This window comes from Peromyscus maniculatus, chromosome 5, assembly GCF_049852395.1.
Source record: "Peromyscus maniculatus bairdii isolate BWxNUB_F1_BW_parent chromosome 5, HU_Pman_BW_mat_3.1, whole genome shotgun sequence".
NCBI lineage: Eukaryota > Metazoa > Chordata > Mammalia > Rodentia > Cricetidae > Peromyscus > Peromyscus maniculatus.
In genome coordinates this window covers 75108944-75129521 of record NC_134856.1, presented here as the reverse complement: position 1 = coordinate 75129521, position 20578 = coordinate 75108944, and the positions used below count along the sequence as shown (strand labels likewise).

Genomic DNA, 20578 nt, shown 5'->3' with positions numbered 1-20578 from the left:
TTCCCATGCCACCACATGACAGGTGATTAATGGAGACAGCTCTCCCATGCTTATAATGTTAGGGCTGGCTCACCCAAACTCAGGATGGTAAGAATCAGGTTTTTGTGATACCAACATAAAAAAACAACATAAAGTATACTAAGTATTCTCTTACTGTTCCTTTCTTACAATTGTTATAAATTAATATAAACTGTTCCAAGTGGCCTCTACATTCTCAACACAGATGATAACTATGTACTAAAAATTCTGTCTTCAGTACCTAGCATAGGAACAAAGAAGATAGTGTGTCACAATTAATATTCAATGACTGAATAAATGAAAACATAAGTATTTAAGATGGATTTTTACTTCGAAGAATTTTGGAATCATTAACACTCAAGAATAAAGTATGTTTTCTCGGTGATGTAACTTCTATATGATGGCCAAGGGGATCTATAATTCCCATGATATAGTGAAAGTTGATACTACTGTATTATTTATTAATAAATGAAACAACTTGAAATACTGTACAGCTTTTTAATGCCATAACAACTTGCTGGAGCAGCCTCTGATTGATTGGGTAGGACCTTGGCATCTACTGCAGGGTGGGAAAAACCTCCCCATGGGAACAGCTGCAGGTCACACAGTTTCTTCTAAAGTAAAACTATTAGAATTAAAGCACCAATTTCAAAAGCAAGTTGATGCTTCTAAATGCTGTAGCTAGCCAGATACCTGCCACGTGAGTCATGAATATTAATGTGCAAAAAGAGGAGTTATATAAAAATAGTATCTTCTATTAGAAAAATAATTTGACGGTTCATAAATTGTAAATCAGATAGTATAGCTCTTAACAGTGGTCAGAAATCTGATCAGGCATAGAGTCAGAAGAAGTGGGAAGCTGATAGTGCCCTTTGGTCAGTGATTAGATTATTCTAGTTATGCTTATATTTTGAATATCAAACGCTTCCATTTATTAATGGTCAGGTAATTCAAGTATGATTCAGGAAGCTGAGCTCCAATACCATCTGGGCTGCTACAGCAACTCCTGTAGATGGCTGTGCATGCTTAAATATCTTCAGAGAATCGGGTCAGCTAGGTTATGACAGGAGGTAGACCTTTCAGCTCTCTGAACTATAGACCATGTTTTTTAACCGATGATTTTCTTTTCCTCTGGTACCACTATTGTTCAGTGTAGTGAGCAGAAGGCAAATCATTATAAAAGACACCCATATTCACCTGCCTACCCCTCAGCACTATTCAATAAAATCTGAAACTTAAACCCTTGGTTCACCAGTAAAATAATAATAATAATGATAATAATAGAAATATTTGGCAAATTTTGAAACTCAAAGAAAGCATTTACACTAAAAAGTGTTTCCATTCATATAATAGAGAAACACAAAAGTGAGCGAATGTGGGGCCACTATGCCACTCCAAAAGTCAAGGCTTTAGCACCCAGTGCTATTTTTTCACCCATCGCTAACAGTTTGTTAGAAATATCTTCACCCAAATTTGCTTATGTTAACCTCTAATATTCATAAAGAATGGGAAACCACTGTATTTTCTTGTATCAAATGCAGAAATCCCTTGAAAAAAATAAGCATCCTTCCCACACTATAGGAGAGGAAACAGCTGTATGCAGGTGAATTGTCTATGAGTTAGAGAGCCCTGGAGACAGTTAGTAGTCTGTCTTTACCTGTAACACAGACTATGACAGGAGGTTAACATTAAAATCCTTTGTAAGGTAGACATGAGGACATGATCGGAAGACTCTTATACATATAAAATTATTATTTTTTGAACTAGCAGTGTGTTTAATATTTTCCAGTTTTATAACATGATATAGCCACAGTGATGTTTATAGGAAAGAATCATGGCCTCTAACCATGACAAGGCTGAGCATTTCTTATGGCTAAAAGTCTCAGGCTTATATTCAACAATGTTTTGGTGTTATTGCTATTATATCTCAATAGAAATATATTTCTATGCTTTAACATCCTTTCAAAGTTTATAATAAGTTCAAAATATTTAAAGTAACAAGACTATTTAAAAATTCCAACTAGCTCTGGAATCATTACTAATGTCCAGAGCAGTTGCTGAGTGTTAATTCTACTAAACAGTGATAATTTTTAAAAAGCAAATAACAGGTAAATTTTGTTAATATATACATTTTACTCATTTAGTTCTGTTTCATTTTGATACAGCTTCTTTTGGCTCCAGGATTTCTTATATAAATATATATGAAAAGGGATCTCTTTGGCCTTCAAAGCAAAGGCCAGTCCTTCAGTGGGCCTCCACCTTTTAGATTAATAGGGCAGAGGCAGAGTAATGGGAGGTAGCAAGGTATGGTGGTTTGAAGGAAAATGACCCCATGGTTTGAAGGAAGTGGCACTATTAGGAGATGTGGCCTTGTTGGAGCAAGTTTTGCCTTGTTAGAGGAAATGTGTCACTGTGGAGTGCTTTGAGGTTTCATATATGCTCAAGATGTGCCCAGTAAGACAGTTCACTTGTTGTTGACTGGAAGTCAAGATGTAGGACACTCAACTACTTTTCCAATTCCGTGCCTGCCTGCATGCCACCATGTCACACCATGGTGATATAGACTAAACCTCTGAGAATGTAAACTACCTCAATTAAATATTCTTCCTTTATAAGAGTTGCCATGGTCATGGTATCTCTTCACAGCAATAAAAGCCCTAACTAAGACAGAAGTTGGTACCAAGGACTATAGGGTATTGCTGTGATAGGCCTGATCATACTTTTTGTTTGAAGGAATATGTACCTTGGGACTGTGGCTTAGAAAAGCCATTGGACATTTTAAGTGCTGCTTAATGGGCCATCCTAGTAGGAACATGGAAGACAGTGGTGCTGAGTGTGATTTAAACTGTGGGTGCCTGGCTCAAGGGGTTTCAGAGGAGAAGAATATTAATATGTGACCTAGAGATCATTCTCGTGATATTTTGGTGAAGAAAGTGGCTGCTGTTTGTCCTTATCTGAAAAGTTTGTCTGAGGCTAAAGTGAAGTTTGAATTAATTTCGTTGACAGAGGAAATTTCAAAACAACCTAGTATATACTCTGTTGTGTGGTTGTTAGTAATTCTAATGAAGACTTATAATGAAAAGGAGCAAGATGAGCAAGGTTAATTACAAAATGTAAAATATGTTGAGAAAGGGAGCACCAGGAAGTGAAATAGAGCTAACTCCTATGTTCAAGGAGCTAAACAGATTAAGAAATGGACTTAAGGGAGTAGTGACCTCAGGGTAAGATTCCACCCAGCTAAATTTCCAACTTGCGAAAAGGAATTAAAGAAGAGCTTAGAGCAGAGTATGCCAGGGTATGTCTTTAATTCTAACACTGGGAAAGAAAAGGCTAGAGGATCTCTGAGTTTGAGGCCAGTTTGGACTAAAAGCAAGTTGAAGGAAAGCCATCATAGGCAGTGAAAGTAACCATCAAAAACAAAAAGCTTGTGAAGATGTAATTGAACAAGGGGGCCATGTTTCAGCCCTAGGAAGCAGATAGAACATGGCAGCTTTGGCCAGGTGATTCTGACTTTACAGTTAAGGAAGATGCTGAGGCCAGGCATGCGTCATCAGTGTCCCTGAATGGAGGCCTAGAGAGGCCATTGTGTGAAGCTGTGAAGTGGAAGCCTGGATTGCCTTGGAGGCTCCAAGATATTGGAAATGTCATAGCTGGATGATACCTGCTGAGGAGAGCTGCTAACAGGGAGTGAAACCAGTGCAAGAGAAAGAAGGATGTTGCAGTCGACAAAACTGAATAGATTTGGAGATCTAAAGATCGTTTTGACATCAGACATGGAGATGCTGAGTTTGGAGTTTGCCCAGCTGGTTTTCAGTCTTGCTTTGGTCCAGTATTTCCTCACTATGCTCTCTTCCCTAGGCTTTGGAATGGTAATGTATATCCTATGCCATTATATGTTGGAAGTATGTGATCTGCTTTTTTATTTTGATTTTACAGTGAACTACAGTTTAGAGATTGCCTGAATCTCAGAAGAGACTTTGAGCTTTGGACTTTTAAATAAGTTTGAGACTATTATTATATGAGGCTGTGGGGACTTTTGAAGTTGGACTGAATGCATTTTTGCATTATGATATAGCAAAAGGCTTTGGGGGTCAGGGAGTGGAATGTAGTGAATTGAAGGAAAATAGTCCTCAAAGGGAGTGGCACTCTAAGGAGGGATTCTGACTCCCATACTGCTGCCCATTTCTTATCTTGTCACTCACCTCTATTCCCAGACAATTGGTCCACAGGCCTCTGAGTTTGCACTTTCTATGTCACATAATTTAGTTTTGGTATTCTTTCTTGGAATTAATTTCCCTAAAACAGACTCTAATTCAAGTACCACTTCTTCTCTCATTTCCAGAGACAAGAATTGTATGTGTGGCCTTTCCTGGCTGCTCCCTTGCCATCTTGTCCCCATTCCTACTCACCATTCTACTCAAGTGTATCAAGCTAGGCTTCCTTATCAAGCCAAAGTCTCCTGATGATATGACTATCTTTACCACAGGCTTGTCTCTTGCATCCATGCCTGTAGGCCCTGCTAGACAGATTAGGGGCTGTGTGGACTACAAGCCTTGAGGATGAGATAGAGGAAAGAAAGAAGCTCTGTCCAGGCAGTTCAAGCCCTGGAAGCATGCTGGACAATGGAGGCTGAGCCCAACACACAGAGTAATAAGGCTCTGTCTGAGAGGGGAGGTTGGGATGGTACAGAGACCACAGAGGTATATGGTTGTGAGTCCTCAAAGGCATCAGCGTCCCCTGTGAATGTGCTAGATAGACAGACTATTGCCCTACCTGGTAACCCAAGATTATAATCCTACCAACTGGGACTGGGGAGGCTGAGATCATAACCTACCAGGGATACAGAGTAAGCTCAAGGCTACCCTAAGAAGCACAAGGAGACTTCATCTCAAAACAAGAAATAAAGAGGTCTGACTCAGTGGAGTGGCTGCATAGCTTGTGAAATGACCTAAATTCAGTCCCCAGTACTGCAAAACAAATGACCCAAACAGACTGTCAGCCCTAGTCCAGACCGTGAATCGGAAACCATAGGGGAGGGTCCCAGGGACATCTCCAGGTGATTCTAATGCACAACAAACTTTGAAAAACAGCCAAGTAATCAAACAAATAGTTTCAAATCACTGGCAGGGAGATTATGACCTGGCTCAAAATTGGAAGCTGGATGGTGCAATTGGGTGCACAGGAGTTGTCAAACCAGACTTGTGGATTTAGAATCCTGCTCTGAAGGCCAATGGTCAAGTGCTCTGTGACATAAAACCATTTCTTAGGGTTTCCATCTTCCCATGAAGATTTTCCTGGATCTCAAAACATTCAAATGCGGTGGAATCTCTAGAGTAATATTGAAGAAAAATACAGTTTCGACTTGTCATTTCAGAGAATCAATTCTGGATAATAGGACCATGTCAATCTGAGTGGTCTGCACTTCCGCTATGGGACCAGGGTGTCATCCAGGGCAGGGCTGCTGCCGAGAGCCATGTCTGGGTCTGTGGCACTAAAGCAGCAGGGTCTGAGTTGATATCTATTGCCACCGAGGGCCGTGCAGATGCCCCAGGTCTGGTTAGTCACTTGAGATACCAGGATGTTATCCTAGGGCTATGCTGCCATTGGGGCCATACTCATCTGCTGGCCTGTGCTGCCATCAAGGCCATGGTGATGTCTGGGCCTAAGCTGCTGAAGAGGGCTATGTTTGGGTCCTCCTGCTGCTGCTGAGATCTATGTTGATGTCATGGTACATATTACCAGAGGGGGTCACAAGAATCATGTGTGTTTAAATCTGAGGTCCATGCTGAGCCAGCCCTGTCTCTTCCTGGCCCTGGGATAGCTGGTGCTGGCCCTTGCTGAACAGTGCAGCGGGAAAGCTGGCTCTGCCCTTCATGGAGAGCTGTCCACTCCACTGCAAGATGGCCCCATCCATCACCACAGGTGTGGGAGAGCTGGCCTTGATGACATGGGCATAGGAGAGCTGGATCTGCCCAACCCTCAGGGGGGCAATAATGCAGGAAATCAATCCATGGAGTCTACATAAAGGGCAAAGGGATTTATTAAGAAAGGAAAACTCACAAGACAAAACAGAGGAACTGTCGCAGGGTCCTGGAAAAGGTGAGGCACAGTCCCATGCTGTTCTTCTGCCTGGAGACTGTCCCAACATCCAAGTCCCAGCAAAGACAGTGATGTATATGCATCTCAGGTCTTGAGGGTATTGGAGAGACCATGCCACAGGATCATGTACTTCAAGGTCATAGCAGATACCTGCTACTTTTCTAGGACTGTGCTTCAGGGTTATAGAACAGATATCCACTATAGGGTAGTCCCAGTGGCCAGGATCTACCAGCTCAGCTACCACCCAGACCCACGTTCTGGGCCTTGGGTTAGTCCACCCTAACATCTACTCCATTTGTGACCTGCTGGAGGAGGTGAAGGGACTGGTTCTGTAGAACAATAGCCACAGGATCTCCATGACTGGAGCAACAGCAGCATATCCAACAGGAGTTTTAGTGAGGGTCCAGTGATGATGGAGTGCCAGAGGCCTTGAACTAGACCAATTACATGGCAATGAACATTTTGTGGGTAGGGCTGAGTGGACAAAAGGGTATACTGTGTGACACACTTCAGCTCCCAATGCCACTAGGATAAACGAAAAGGTGTTGGAAAGATGGAGGAGTGAGGTAGTTTTCTGTTTGTTTGTTTTGTTTGTAATTAATTTTGGGAGGGGATTTTTTTGTGGGGGATGCTGCAGTGGTGAGGGGCAGTAATAGAGGGAGTGGGAAGTGAGTGAGATTAGGGTATATAATGTGGAATTTCCAAAGAATCAGTAAAGAATTATGTTATTATAAATCTATATTTCAAAATAAGCCTGAAGTGGTGCTGATATGGGTGGTTCAAGCATCACTCTGACAGTCCTGATGTAAAAGAGCTTTCTATAATTGCCATTCCTATGCTAGATACTGGGTGGGAGTCTGTGTGTGTGTGTGTGTGTGTGTGTGTGTGTGTGTGTGTGTGTGTGTGTGTACGTATGGGAGCACATGTAAGTGTGTGTTATAATATTGTACATAATATATTTAGCAAAAGATAAAAACCAACATTTAGAGCAAAGCAGAGGTCATAGCTGCTCATTGTCTTCTTAAAGAATGTACAATGTCAATGAAACCAAAACATGAATTCTCATTTGTGGCCTGAGTATTTAACACTGTTTAAATTTTCATTGTGCTTCAGTAGTTTCATGTAAAGACAAGAAGGTTGTGGTACCAGAGTAAGATGTACACCAGAGAAGCTTCAGCTTATGTCCTTCAAGGGGGCTTCAGGAGCCAGCCCAGGACCCTATAAGTTTCTCTCCGGTCTCCTGAAAGCAAAGCAACAAAGATGTAAACAAAGACATAGTTCATATGAGAGAGAAGACCCGATATCTGTAAAAGCAACCTCTTCAGTAGAAGAGTAAATTATGAGTTCCAAAAGACATTGCTATTTCTTTATATGTGAGTTCAGCTTTTGGGAAGATGTTCTTTCTTAGCATTTGTCAAAAGTATTTGAAATCCATTCAACCCACCATGCTGTTTAGAAAGTGGCTCATCTATGCAGTGGAAATCTAAGCAGATAATATCCATTAAGATTAATGAAATTAAATTCCACCATACTGGGCAGGACACACACACACACACACACACACACACACACACATATCCCAAATGCTATTTTAGTAATAGAATCCCAATTACCCATATAAAATTGAAATGGCATAATGACCTGATTTAACATCTAGATAAAGGTGTCTGTGAGTGTTCTTCCAGAAATGAGGCATATATTTTTCTCATGGCATTTCTTCTTTCTTCTGTTGGAATACAGGCACAGCACTTGTTGTTCAGTGGGACCATGTCCACCTACAGGATAATTACAACCTGGGAAGCTTCACATTCCAAGCAACACTCCTCATGGATGGACGCATCATCTTCGGATACAAAGAAGTAAGTGACAAGTTGAAGATGATTCTTCCGGTGACCATGGCCTTTCCTTTGAATGTCAAGATATCGTAGTCATGAATGTCAAATCATTTTCTTATTTATTGGTTTCTTTTTCTGAATAAAGAAACCTTTTTTAAAAAATTCATTTCTTTGCCAAGGGCTACAGGCTAAATTTTGTTTTTTTTTGTTTTGTTTTGTTTTATATTCTGATATTGTTATTATGACCACAAAATGTATGAAATTGTCAAATATTTATAGTATTATAAGAAAGAGCTAAGAAAAGATGCTGACTTTTAAAAGATTTTTCATCTCTCTATAATTATTTATATTTTTAGGTTTGGTGGGGGATGGCTTGTTGATTTCTTATTTTACTCTGATTCCCAAATATTAGTTGACATAAAAATTGGAGATTTAGTATTAAGAGTGCCAGGAAAGTAACTCCTATAATTTTTCCAGCTAATGTTCATTAAAATCTGATAGATTTAGATTTAAGTAGATTTAAAATTATTAGGACCTTACTGACCAACTGAACAAGGGAACTTAAATTATATCTTGTTTCATATTAACAAGCTGACAAATGAAATTTACTAAATTGTAGCCTTAAGCTCTGCAGAATGTTTAGACTAGAATAATAATGCATTTGATTCCAAACTCTGCGGACAGTATAATGGAGGTCTACTAGATGAAGGATATACAAAGCAAGTAACAAGAACAGCAGTTGTAATTTTTAAGGCAGTTGGTAGTTTCAAGAGTAATTCTGACAATGTAAATTATTAGTGGGCATGGTTAACTCATAGTTAATAGGCAGTTGTAATATAGATCCAAATCTTCCCTTCAATCTGATAAAAGAATCCCTGATTGTCAAAAGGTTGTGGATAATAAAGGAAGGACTCACTGTGGTCATCACTCCTGTAATCTTTCTACACCATAAAGTGAACATCATACAACTTAAACTAAATAAAACAACTCCTTAAAAGTTACCAAATACGTTGGTTGTTTTCATTCTTTGGAAAAGATTTTCCACATAGAACTTTATTTCCTTGGGGCGCTCTGCAGATGGAGAATGATATGAGATGTGTTCTGATCTAAATTGCTTTGTCCAGTGCTAGGTTTAGATATCATTACCCCCTGTATTCTTATGTCACCTTCCCTGGAAGCTAGGAATGGTTCCCTGAGACTAGTTCTTAGAGGCCTCATTTATACCAGGGTTTATTGTGCCCTGAGGGATTTGCTGGGATGTCAGTGTAACATCTAGGAATGGCAGTTTTCAACTGTTTTAATTATCACTGTTGGTTTAAACTGTTTCTGGAAAGATCAGGGTCAGTAAGTCTTGCCTCCTACCTTACCACACTGTCAACAGTGTCAAAACAGATACTTGAGTTCTTATTCTGGCCTCATTTTCTAGTGGTTATGATCAAAATTGCCATCTTTATTTACACAGTTTTTTTAATTAAGAAATTTTTATTCATTTTACATACCAACCACAGATCCCCCTCCCTTCCCTCCTCCTGCCTTCCAGTCTTCCTCCCCCAACCCACCCCTGATCCTCTCCTCCTACAAGGTAAGGCCTCCCATGGGGAGTCAGCATGAACTTTAGACCAAAAGCTGTGGAGCCTCCATGGGACTGGACTAGGCCCTCTGTATAAGTGAGACAGTTGTGTAGCTTGAGTTGCTTAAGGGGTCCCCTGGCAGGATCAGGATCCATCCCTGGTGCATCAGCTGGCTTTTTGGAGCCCATTATCTATGGGAGAACACCTTGCACAGCCTTGATGCAAGGGGATGGGCTTGGAACTGTCTCAATTGAATGTACCAGGTTCTGCTGATTCCCCATAGGAGGCCTTACCCTGTTCTTAAGAACTGTCTCACTTTGCAGAGTTCAAGCTAATTTTTCTGTTCCTTCTCTGTTCTTAGTTGGCGTTTCAGAATTATTTTCATATTTATCTATTTTATTCAAAGAAAAATTCTTCAATGTGGTTTTCCTGCCTTGTCATGGGGGTTTTTAAGCTGACAAACAGTTCAATATCGCATGAATTCCCGGACTGGGGAAACACATTTCTACTCTGTCCTGTGAGTTCATAGAGGTCTTTTGCTTATTGTTATTTGCCTTTTTTTCCAGAGAGAAATTTCTTTCCTTTTATTTCTGATAATTGTCATACATTTCTCCATGTAAAATGTATTACTAAAAGGAATGCAGCTCAGTGCTGGAATGTTTGTCTAGCATAACCAAAGTCTTAGGCCCCATCCTCAGAAACACAAGGAAAAAATGTTTCTGGATTCCTTTTTGTAGAACTTTCAAAAATAAGAGTCCGTTTGTTGAGCTGGGGAGATGGTTCATTTAGTAAACATCTTACTGTGCAAACGTCTTACTGTGCAAACGTGAGCACCTGGGTTCAAGTCCCCAGAACCTGTGTTAAAACAAAATGAATGTGGTGGTGTATACTTGTCATTCTAAGACTGGGGAGATAAAGACAGGCAAATTCCTAGGGCTCACTGGCCAACCAGCCTAGTCTACTTGGCAAGCTCCAGGCCAGTGAGAGACCTTCTCTAGAAAAATGAGGTGACTTGTCCCGTGTGAATGACATCTGTGGAAGATCTCTGACTTTCACACACACTTGCACATATGTGTACCTACCCACACAAGCTGCCTTTGCATTTGAAGTAACTAGATGTTCCCTGTACTTCAAAAAAAATGTTTATGATCATGACAGCAAAAGATAGTGTTTTGCAAAGCTTATTATGCTTTACAAAGTACATACACATGTAGTATCCAGTTGTTCAAGGATCCCTGGATGCTACATTACTTCATTGTTTCATCAAAGCATCAACAAGGAGAAGGTGTGCAAAGAGTGTTTGTAGATTGATTATGAAAGTGTGTCGTACATGATTACTTATAGCAAAGCAAGCCGATTCAAAGAGATTAAATGATGTGCTTAAGATACACAACTAAATAACACGTAATCTAGCATTAAATCTCTTTGTTTGGTGCTCCTAGCCTCTTGATCTTTTTCTTTCCCAAGGAGACTATGAATAACAACTCATAAACCAACTTATTTGTGTTTCCAATAAATTCTTGTTGATATTTGCTGTCAATCATTCTTTTAATTGATTTCTACCACATTATACAAATATAAACATAATCAGAAGAGCTATGCAGGTTAGTCTGTAAATTTTATTTACAGACAATATACATTATAAATAAAATTCTGTGTATCCAGAATCAAGAACTGAAATTGTAGAGAAGTAAGGACAATTTCCTCTGTCCTGACTTACTTTTTACAAGCTGAGGACAGCTTTGCTTGGTTGTGTTATATTTAGAGTAAGGGAGAAGAAAAAAATCTTCCTTACTTCCACCAGTAAATCCACCAGTAAAGGACTTGGTTCTATTGCAAGTTAAAACTAATAATGCATTTCATGCAATAAATTTCATTTCCACTGCTCTCTTGACTGCATAAGTTTCTTTTAGTGACCACTGTCATACAGGTCAACCATACCAACTGCTCAAATGACCTCCAGGTCTGTCAAGCTTCCAAAATACTCATTTTCCAACAGTGTTAATTTTTCACACTGCTGAGTGTGAATGATCACACTGATAAAGAATGATCAATAAATTAGAAAACCCATTTTCACTTCCCACAATAATCTTGCTTCTGATAGGATTGCAGTAGGGAATTGCTGCTGCTCCCTCAGCTGTGGATGGATATGGATTTGCTCATTGTTCTCACTGTTTCTGCAGCAGTGTCCAGCTGCACCATGAGAGATGAAGGAGCAGCATGGATTCCTTCAGATAGTTCCTTCTTCTGAGGTGGAAGGTCTGCATTATTCAACCAAACCTTTGAAATCCCGCTTAATATTACAGATTCTTCTTGTCATCTAGTTGCTTATTTTAGCTAACATCAGAACAGTCTACTTAGGGTGAAGCCAAATCAGTGAGACACAGATTTGTTTCCGTTTTTCCCTTCAAATGACCTACTGCTGCTGCACTGTGTCTTTCAATCTTGCAGTTGAGTACTTTCATCTCTTACCAACTACAGACTTCTTTATCTGATAAAATTAAGCATCTTACTAACAAAGTCAAGTATGTTTGACTTTGAGTATATAGATAACATCCCTCTCACAGTTTGTACCCACTTCAGTATCTGTATTCTTATGAAACCCTTTATATTTTATCCCTCTTTCTTTTTCCTCTAGATTTTCATTCATCAATCATGTCTCCTTGCATAGTCCATAATTTCTAATAAAATACTAGACCTTATTTACATGGTACTAAGAGATATGTTTAGGATTGTAATGTTACCTTCCTCTAGGAAACATTTACTTTCTTGGTTTGGCCCTGAGGGTTGGACAGATCCTTCACTCTATCGGGAGCAGGCTTATTCAGAGTTGGGGCAGGTGAGCCTTGACTTCTTAGAACAGTTGTCTTTTAGCCATATTTAATGGAGACTGGGCATCAGTGGATCCATTGCCTTAGACACTGGAAGACCCTTTTTCCTCATATATGGCCATTGGTTAAATATACAGGGGCATTGCAGATAACAGATACCAACCTACACATCATAGGAAGCAGCCTATCACAATAATTTCCTTCAACAGCAAATCTTAGAGTTGGTTCACTATGGAAAATGTGGCTATTTATTAAGTGAAATCACTTTCAGTCTATCCTACCATTTAAATATTTAAAACTGATATTCCTCGGTGTGCCTTTAACTACTTCTTTGGTGGAGAGCATAGTTAAAAGTCACCGAGGCCATTCAGTTGTGGGTTTCAGTGGATCCCTGACACAGTTAATTTTTTTTTGAGGACTATTCCTCTTAGTTAAGCTATAATGACCCTTAATGCATAGTTATAGCCTGGAAATCTGAAGGATGAACAGTTGTTGAATTGCAGAATTTATGAGGAAAAGATAAAAGCGCCAAAAAGAACTCAATAGTGAGACTGTTGTCTGTTATGAAAGAGTAAGTATCTTCTATGCTGGTTGCTAAATGAATAAGAATGTTCACCTGTGCAAGTATATGTATTATATACATATATATATACATATGACTACCAAAATTTGTAAATATGTGAGTAGAAAAGTGATATATACATATAATTTATGTAACATATATATGTGTGTGTGGTTTTATATATATATGTATATAATATTATATATATATATGGTATGTTTGTATATGGATTGGAAAACAAGGAAGGAAAAATGCTGATGAAAAGTTTAAGAAATATTTATAAGGAAAATGTTGATACAGATGATTCTCTGAGTTTTAAATATATGTAAATTGTATTTTCATTGTTTGTTTGGATCCTATCATTCATATGTTTGGATATATATTTTTCGTTATCCATATATAAAAGCCCCTAATATTTTAACTTTCTCTTTCCTCTACAAATGTAAGAAGGTGATAAATTGAATAGCTCTCCCTTGATTATCTTCTGATAACAAATGCTGTGGGTAAAGTAAATAATGAAATAAAAATAGCAAAGTAAGGGAAAAAAATCAATGCTGTGGAGAAAACCATTTAGAACCAAGTAATCTGTAGAGTTGGTCCTGCATCGAGTTGACCATGTTGTTCTCAAGTCATTTATAAGAGCCTGCTGCGCTGTCTCTCTCTCTCTCTCTCTCTCTCTGTGTGTGTGTGTGTGTGTGTGTGTGTGTGTGTGTGTGTGCTTGTTTTGTTTATTTGTGCCTTCCTTATAATTTTTTATGATGAATAGGATATGTTACCTAGGGTATTTTTCCCTGCCAATTATCAATCCATATCTACTCTCACTGGTCTGATGTCCCATAACCAAAGAGCTCGTGGGCCCTTGTGGTTAAAGCCCTGAGTCATTTCAACTCTCTCCTCAAAGTGTGAGGTGTAGAGTATCCTTCATCTCTCCTATCTGATTTATTCTCAGGCCAGGTTTTAGCAAGATCCTTTATCTGGCTTTCTTCTCAGATGGAATCCCCACCTCAGGAGTGAGTGTGCTGAGTCAGGTCGAACACTTTGTCCTATGGGTGCCTACTTCATTGTCTTCTTTTGCATGAAGTTTCATCACTGATTCATCCATTCTGTACCAAACAACCTTTAAATCAGAGGTTACACCAGTTACATATGAATTTCATGGTGTGTAAAGAATGCGTGAGGTGTGTTGCCAACATTTAAATATTAGAACGTTTCAAATTAAAATAATCATGTGTGTTTCTCTCAAGGTAGCTGAAGGCCCAAAAGCACTGGGCATGAATTTCCATATTGCAAAATAGAAGAAAATGTGCACATTGGATTTTCTCTTCATAATGTCTTCTTTCTCATCCCAGGTCCATATTAACTTGTGTAGAAATAAAGTCTCAAGCCCCACTTCCACTAAGGAGGTTGATTTTATTTATCAGCCTCAACTGTTTACTTACTTTAGAATTTTTAGACAGAATATGGCTATGGCTTGGTACATTGCTTGTTTGGTTGCTTTGGCTCTGTTTGGTGGCTTGTTGTATGTAGCTCCAGCCCAACTCACATCCACGAACTTTCTGCCCCAGCCTCCAATATGCTAAAATGCAAGCATGTATCGATATACTGTGCTACAAATTCCTCTTTGAATTATACTTTATTTTGCTTTCACATGGTCAAGTTTTTTGATGATTTCAATAACTGTGAGTTAAGAGGAATGAAATTATTCCTGTGGATCATTCACAATGATCATTCACAATCCAGGAAATCAGAAGGATTTTAATGTTAAACTTAAAATAAATATCTTCTATTCGACTATAGTTATAGGCAATTTGACATACATATTTTTTACTTTGTGCATTATTTTTTAATAGCAAAGAGAGTTTGAAGGTGTGTGTGTGTGTTTGTGTGTGTGTGTGTGTGTGTGTGTGTGTGTTTGCATGCACATGCACATTTATTAGATTTCCTACTGAATAGCAGAGGATAAATAAATTTGATCTGTCATTCCAGGAAGATTAGGTAGAAAGTTAAAGATTCATACACATAACATGTTAAAATAGAAAGCTCTTGTTTCTTTTGGGCCTTTTTGTTGTTGTTGTTTCTGATATTAAGTGACTAGATACCATATTGCTGATTAGCAAATGGACAAAATTGAGTTTCCAGTCATAATTTTCAGTTCGGATAGTCACCCTTCAGAACACACACTCTACAAGTCAAGCTCTGGCTGAGACACTGTGCGGCCCATTAGACAGATAGCAGCGTCCATAATGAAAACAAATGAACGTTTCGGCAAGCCTTTCAGGGCAGAACGAAGAACAGGTAAAGTAAAATTCCATCATCGCTGATTCTAGAGTCTTGTGCTATCTCCTTGATACTGAGACCTCAATAAAAGCCCAGCTTGTGAGGACAGTGCAGGGCCTGTGTGTCCAGAAGAATGATACTATAATGTAGAAAACAAAATAGATTTTATCTTTGACTCATTTTCCTCCGGCCAGGATATTCTGCCCCGGCATTGCTGAGCCCTAATTTTTCTGCCATAACTTTGTCAAATGTCAGCCTGCTTCCCTTCTTAATTTGTCCCAATATATCATCCATAGGAAACCTCGGTTCAAATAATAAACTCTTGGCAATTTGTCAAATTGAGAATATAATTAAACATGTTGTAAAGAAAGAGGATTTATGAGCCAAAATGAAAACATATTTTGACTGGTGCTAATGCATCCTTCCTGTCCATTGTGTGGAATTATGTACAGTGCAAAACCACTTCTCAGGAATTTATACTTCATGTCACACAAAGGCCCATTTCCAATTTTGTTTATTTCAATTATTAAATAACAGCTATTTGGACACATCAAGACAATGGAGATACGTTTCTGTATAAGATACAATACTTCAAGTTAAGATTTCATAGTTTGTTGTTGTTGCCCTAAGATGACTGACCCAAGAGATACTTTTGGAATACTAAAAGTTTGTATATAGAAAGGGTTAAGAATACATAAGTTTCCATAAGTTATAAAAGACTTTGCGAATTTTGACAACTTATTTTGTCGTGGATTTTCTAACTTAGATACCTCATATTTTCACAGTAGGTTACAGAGTATCATGACAATAAAATATATTTTTTTGAAAATTGTGTACAATAATTGAAACAGTTTACTTACACACGAGAGAGAGAGGGAGAGAGAGAGAGAGAGAGAGAGAGAGAGAGAGAGAGAGAGAGAGAGAGAGAGAGAGAGAGAGAATTGCTTCACTATTGTTAGGGAAAAGCTGTTCATTTTATATGTAGCTTTTAACAATATCTCCCGCTGATAGATATTAATGTTCATCAATTTTATATCAGCAAAGCAACAAGGAAATCTGCACGCTGTTCTTTTCTGCTGTCAGTGAGCTCAGCCATACTCATTGTCACAGTCATAGTCCTTGGTATTTATGGGTAAAAAAAAAAAAAAAAAAAACAAAGAAGGAGGAGAAGAAAGGCTATGTGGATACCAGGCAGAGAGACACTTATTTCAATATGAAACACCCGAGAAAGGCTGCACAGTTTCACCTTATCTTCGTTAATCTCTGGGGATAATAGGTATTTAATTCAATTGGCAAAAGCAGCATTTCAAAACCTGGATAGTAATTACTTTATCAAAAGGCTTGGGTGGCTTCTAGGAAAATGTAGGAAATTCAAAGATCCTTGTACATTTTCATTTTAATATTTAATCAGAACAAAACATCAGAATGTAAGAGCTCCTAGCATTTTCCAGCCCATAACATCTCAAAGGAGATCATAGGAAGTCAGTGGTGATGCTGTAAACTGACTGTCCCTCTCCCATTCTTTTTGGCTTAACCTCTATACCTTGCCTTCCTGTTCTTTAAGGCTCCCAGTGCTCTCTGTATGCTCTGGGGACACCCTTCTTACATGCTGCATGGCACCCACCTCCCTGCAGCTGGACAACATAATATCCCTGATGAAACAAAACTGATTTCCCTGGCATTGACACCAAACTCCTGGTACCAACTTCAATCTCACTTCTCTCAGTTTCCTTGTGAAGTCCATCTTGACAGTGGTATGGATAAGATACATCAAGGATTGATCCTTTGGAATTGCTACTTGATTGTAGACCAGCCATCAAGGCCTCTCCTGGACAGCTGTGATAACCTTCCAATAAACCCCTCTGTCTCCCTTTGCCCTGTACAATCTTGACTCCATGACTGACACTGCATTTCCCTTTCATTTTACAAACACAAAGGAATTCCCTTCTTCTGCATAAAGCTCTCCTAATCTTCTCTTCTGTATGTTTTGCTTTTGAATTTGAACTAATTTGTGGAGCAGGATTTTGATTGGTTGGTTTGGTTGTTGTTTATTTTGCTTTATTTGGAGGTCGTTTTATGAAATCCAGGCTAGTCTTGAACTCTCACTCCTCCTATTTTTACCTCTCAAGTGAAGGATTTACAGGTGTGCATTATGATACCCAGTCAAATCTTTCTAAAGTTTTTGAAATATAATCTAATGTCATAGCCATAACTTCCAAGGGGAATGTATCCCCTTGCGAGTTGCCCCTCTCAGCCTCCCACCCCTTGCTTCCTTTCTCTGCTACAGCAGTAAAGGTAATACTATATTTACTAAAAACACCAAAAGTAACTCACTCAAGCCCTTTACATCTGCTGGTCTCTACCGAGAACTGTTCCACATGCCAGACTCTTTCCATTCTTTTAGTTTATGATGTAAAGTCATAATAGAGACACCTTCTGCAACTCTCCTCCTTACAGACTCTAATCCCTCTCTATTTATTTACCTTATTTTATTATATACCTTAGTCCCAAGCTCCTTCTGGTAAATTATGTTGTCTTCTTTGCTTGATTTGGTGTCTGTAACCTGTGAATTGGAATCTTTGTGAGAACAAGATAATCGCTTTCTTCTCTGACTAATTCTTATCAACACATCACTACATGCTATATGTTAATTTATATCTGATGGATGAATGAATGCATTCTGGCTTATCTTATCAAACAGCAAGAACATTGTAACTTTTCAAATAAACTATTTCTGTGTAGGAGATATATTTTAGAAATTTGTTTTCTATTCTATGTTCCCATAATGCATTAAGACTCATGATAAAGATAATACATAGAAAATAAAGGCTTTCACACTGAGTATTCAGAAATCAAAACTTCAAGAATATGTATATTTTAAAACTGGCGGCATGCTAAAATATGTCTTTTGACTGAAAGTGGAGTTTTTCTTTACTTCCCTTTGCATGGAAAGGTAGGATGTTTAGTTAATAATTTTGTTTGAATCATTGCTAACAATACTTGTTGAAACTTTAAAATGTCAGAGCAGGCATGGAATTGATCGTTCAGTGGTAAAAGCACTTGGTAAACAAACGTGAGGTGCTGAGTTTAAAGTCCCAATGCCCACTTAATAATCTGTGAGTGGCTTTTCATGCAATTGAGGCCACAGCACTGTGGGAGCTAGAGACAGAATTGTGAAGACATGCTTTGCACCAGCCTAGCTCTATGTTCTGTGAGAGATCTTGTCTCTAAGAACCAAATTTTTAATAGTGTTAAAAGCTATATTTACACAGAAAACTATTGCAAGTGTTATATACAGCCTGAAGGGATTTGACTATGTCTATGAAATAAATTATTACCAATTGGGTCATACTGAAAAAAAAGAAAAAGAAAGAAAGTGGAGGGGATAGAATAGGACACCCAAACGCTACTCATATCTCCACATATGCGTGCCCCTACAGGTGTACATCACACACACACACACACATACACACACCAATATGAGGACTGAAAAGGCCCATAATGTTCTACTGGAATATTCTAATCTTTTCAGTAGAATTTAAGAGATATTTCATCTTATGTAGACACACCCATAAAATTTTGTATCAACAACTTGATCTTTAATAGAGAATGTATTGTTCAGTATGAGTATGGCTATGTAACAGATCACCCCTTTTATAACTAAAATCAATCCCATTCTTATTATTCATATATCAATGATTAAGTTGGTTCTGCTGATCATGGTTGGGCTTTCTGATTTCAAATGTGTTATTATGTACAATTCCTGTGTGTCAGCTATTAACTGGGAGATTGACTAGCAGCTGGCTAGTCAAGGATGAACTCTTCTGGGGAGAAATAACCACCACCACCACCACCAACAAAACAACAACAAAACTTTCTTGTAACTTGATTACATCATTAATGAACATACATTTTCCAGGCAGTGACAAGGACCAGGAAAGGAAATCAAAGTCCACTGGCATTTTTTTTGCTTTGTGTTTGCTTTTGTCATCTGAACAGGCTCAAAGTCAGAGTGAGATGTTGCTGCAAAGTCAGAAAGCAACCTCAACAGGAGAAAACTTGAATTGAGCCCACGAGTATAATTAATCTACCACAGGCAAAAGCCCTAGAGGAGAAGGATAGGCATAGAGATAAAATATAAAGGAAGACAGTAAAAGAAAAGAAAGAGATGGAGAAAGCATCATGAAAACAAAAGAGGATTGGGAATGGGAAGAGATAGGAAAAAGGTAGAAAAGTTGGGTTGTATAATCTGGAGATGAAATTGCTAGAAGGACACATGACCTGGACAACATGGTCTGTTGTGTATACACAACATGCATGAACAACACATAACAAGGCCTTTTGGTTGATGGCTATATAAGTTCCATCCTGGCCGGGCGGTGGTGGCACACACCTTTAATCCCAGCACTCGGGAGGCAGAGGCAGGCGGATCTTTGTGAGTTCAAGGCCAGCCTGGACTACCAAGTGAGTTCCAGGAAAGGTGCAAATCTACACAGAGAAACCCTGTCTCAAAAAACTAAAAACAAGTTCCATCCTGAAAATGGGAGAGGAAAAAGCAAATCCCATAACTCACATTGTTGGAGAATGGAAACAAGTGACCAATGCCAGTAATGCAACTTTAATTTTTATTCTAAACGTGGTAAAAATGTAATTTTGCAGTGAGGTTTTACTTGTATGTTTTTCCATCTTTTTTGTCTTCTTTAACTTGGAAACCTATATAAAATACCATTTACATTATGTTAGCATTTCACAACCTAGAATATAAGATTGTATACTAATATAACTATACTAATATTATAGTATAACATACTAATATAATATATTATATATCACATATTAATTATATTATATCACATAATAAATTATGTATAATATAACTAATATATTAGTATGTTATAATATATGTTGACTTTCTGTCACTATAACAAAATACCTTACAAGAATAACCTATAAAGAAAAATGGGTTGTTTTGATTCCCTGTTTTAGAGATTATATTTTTTGAGATAGTTTTATGTAGTTCAGAATGCCCTCAAATACAAAATATACCCCTTTATAGCCTTCAACTTCTAACCCTTCTGCCTCCATCTACTCAATGATGGATTATAAGCATGAACCACTCTGCCCTTTCTCTGTAGTACTAAGAATTGAATCTTTCAAGGTCTTCATGCATGCTAGGTAATCACTCAGCCAGTTTAGTGATGTCCTCAGTCTCCTATTAATGGATTGGATCAAGAATTAGATGAAATCTTTGCTTTGAGTTTCTGGTGTAGATGCCAGAAAGCAGTGCTGGGGAACCCATAGTGGAGAGAAACAACTTCCTTATTGCCAAACAGCAAAAGGCGAGAGGAAAATATCTCACAATTTCCTTGAAGAAAATGCTACAAA

General features: G+C 38.3%; 1 protein-coding gene across 2 annotated transcripts in view; it reads left to right on the top strand.

Moving 5' to 3' along the window:
* Plxdc2 (plexin domain containing 2) overlaps positions 1-20578 on the top strand; it is a 403601-nt gene that overhangs the window by 277782 nt on the left and 105241 nt on the right. For both annotated transcript variants that reach the window (XM_076572690.1, XM_076572691.1), the window contains one exon: positions 7858-7976. In XM_076572690.1, coding sequence (XP_076428805.1) covers positions 7858-7976 — 119 coding nt within the window. The remainder of the gene's footprint in view (positions 1-7857; positions 7977-20578) is intronic.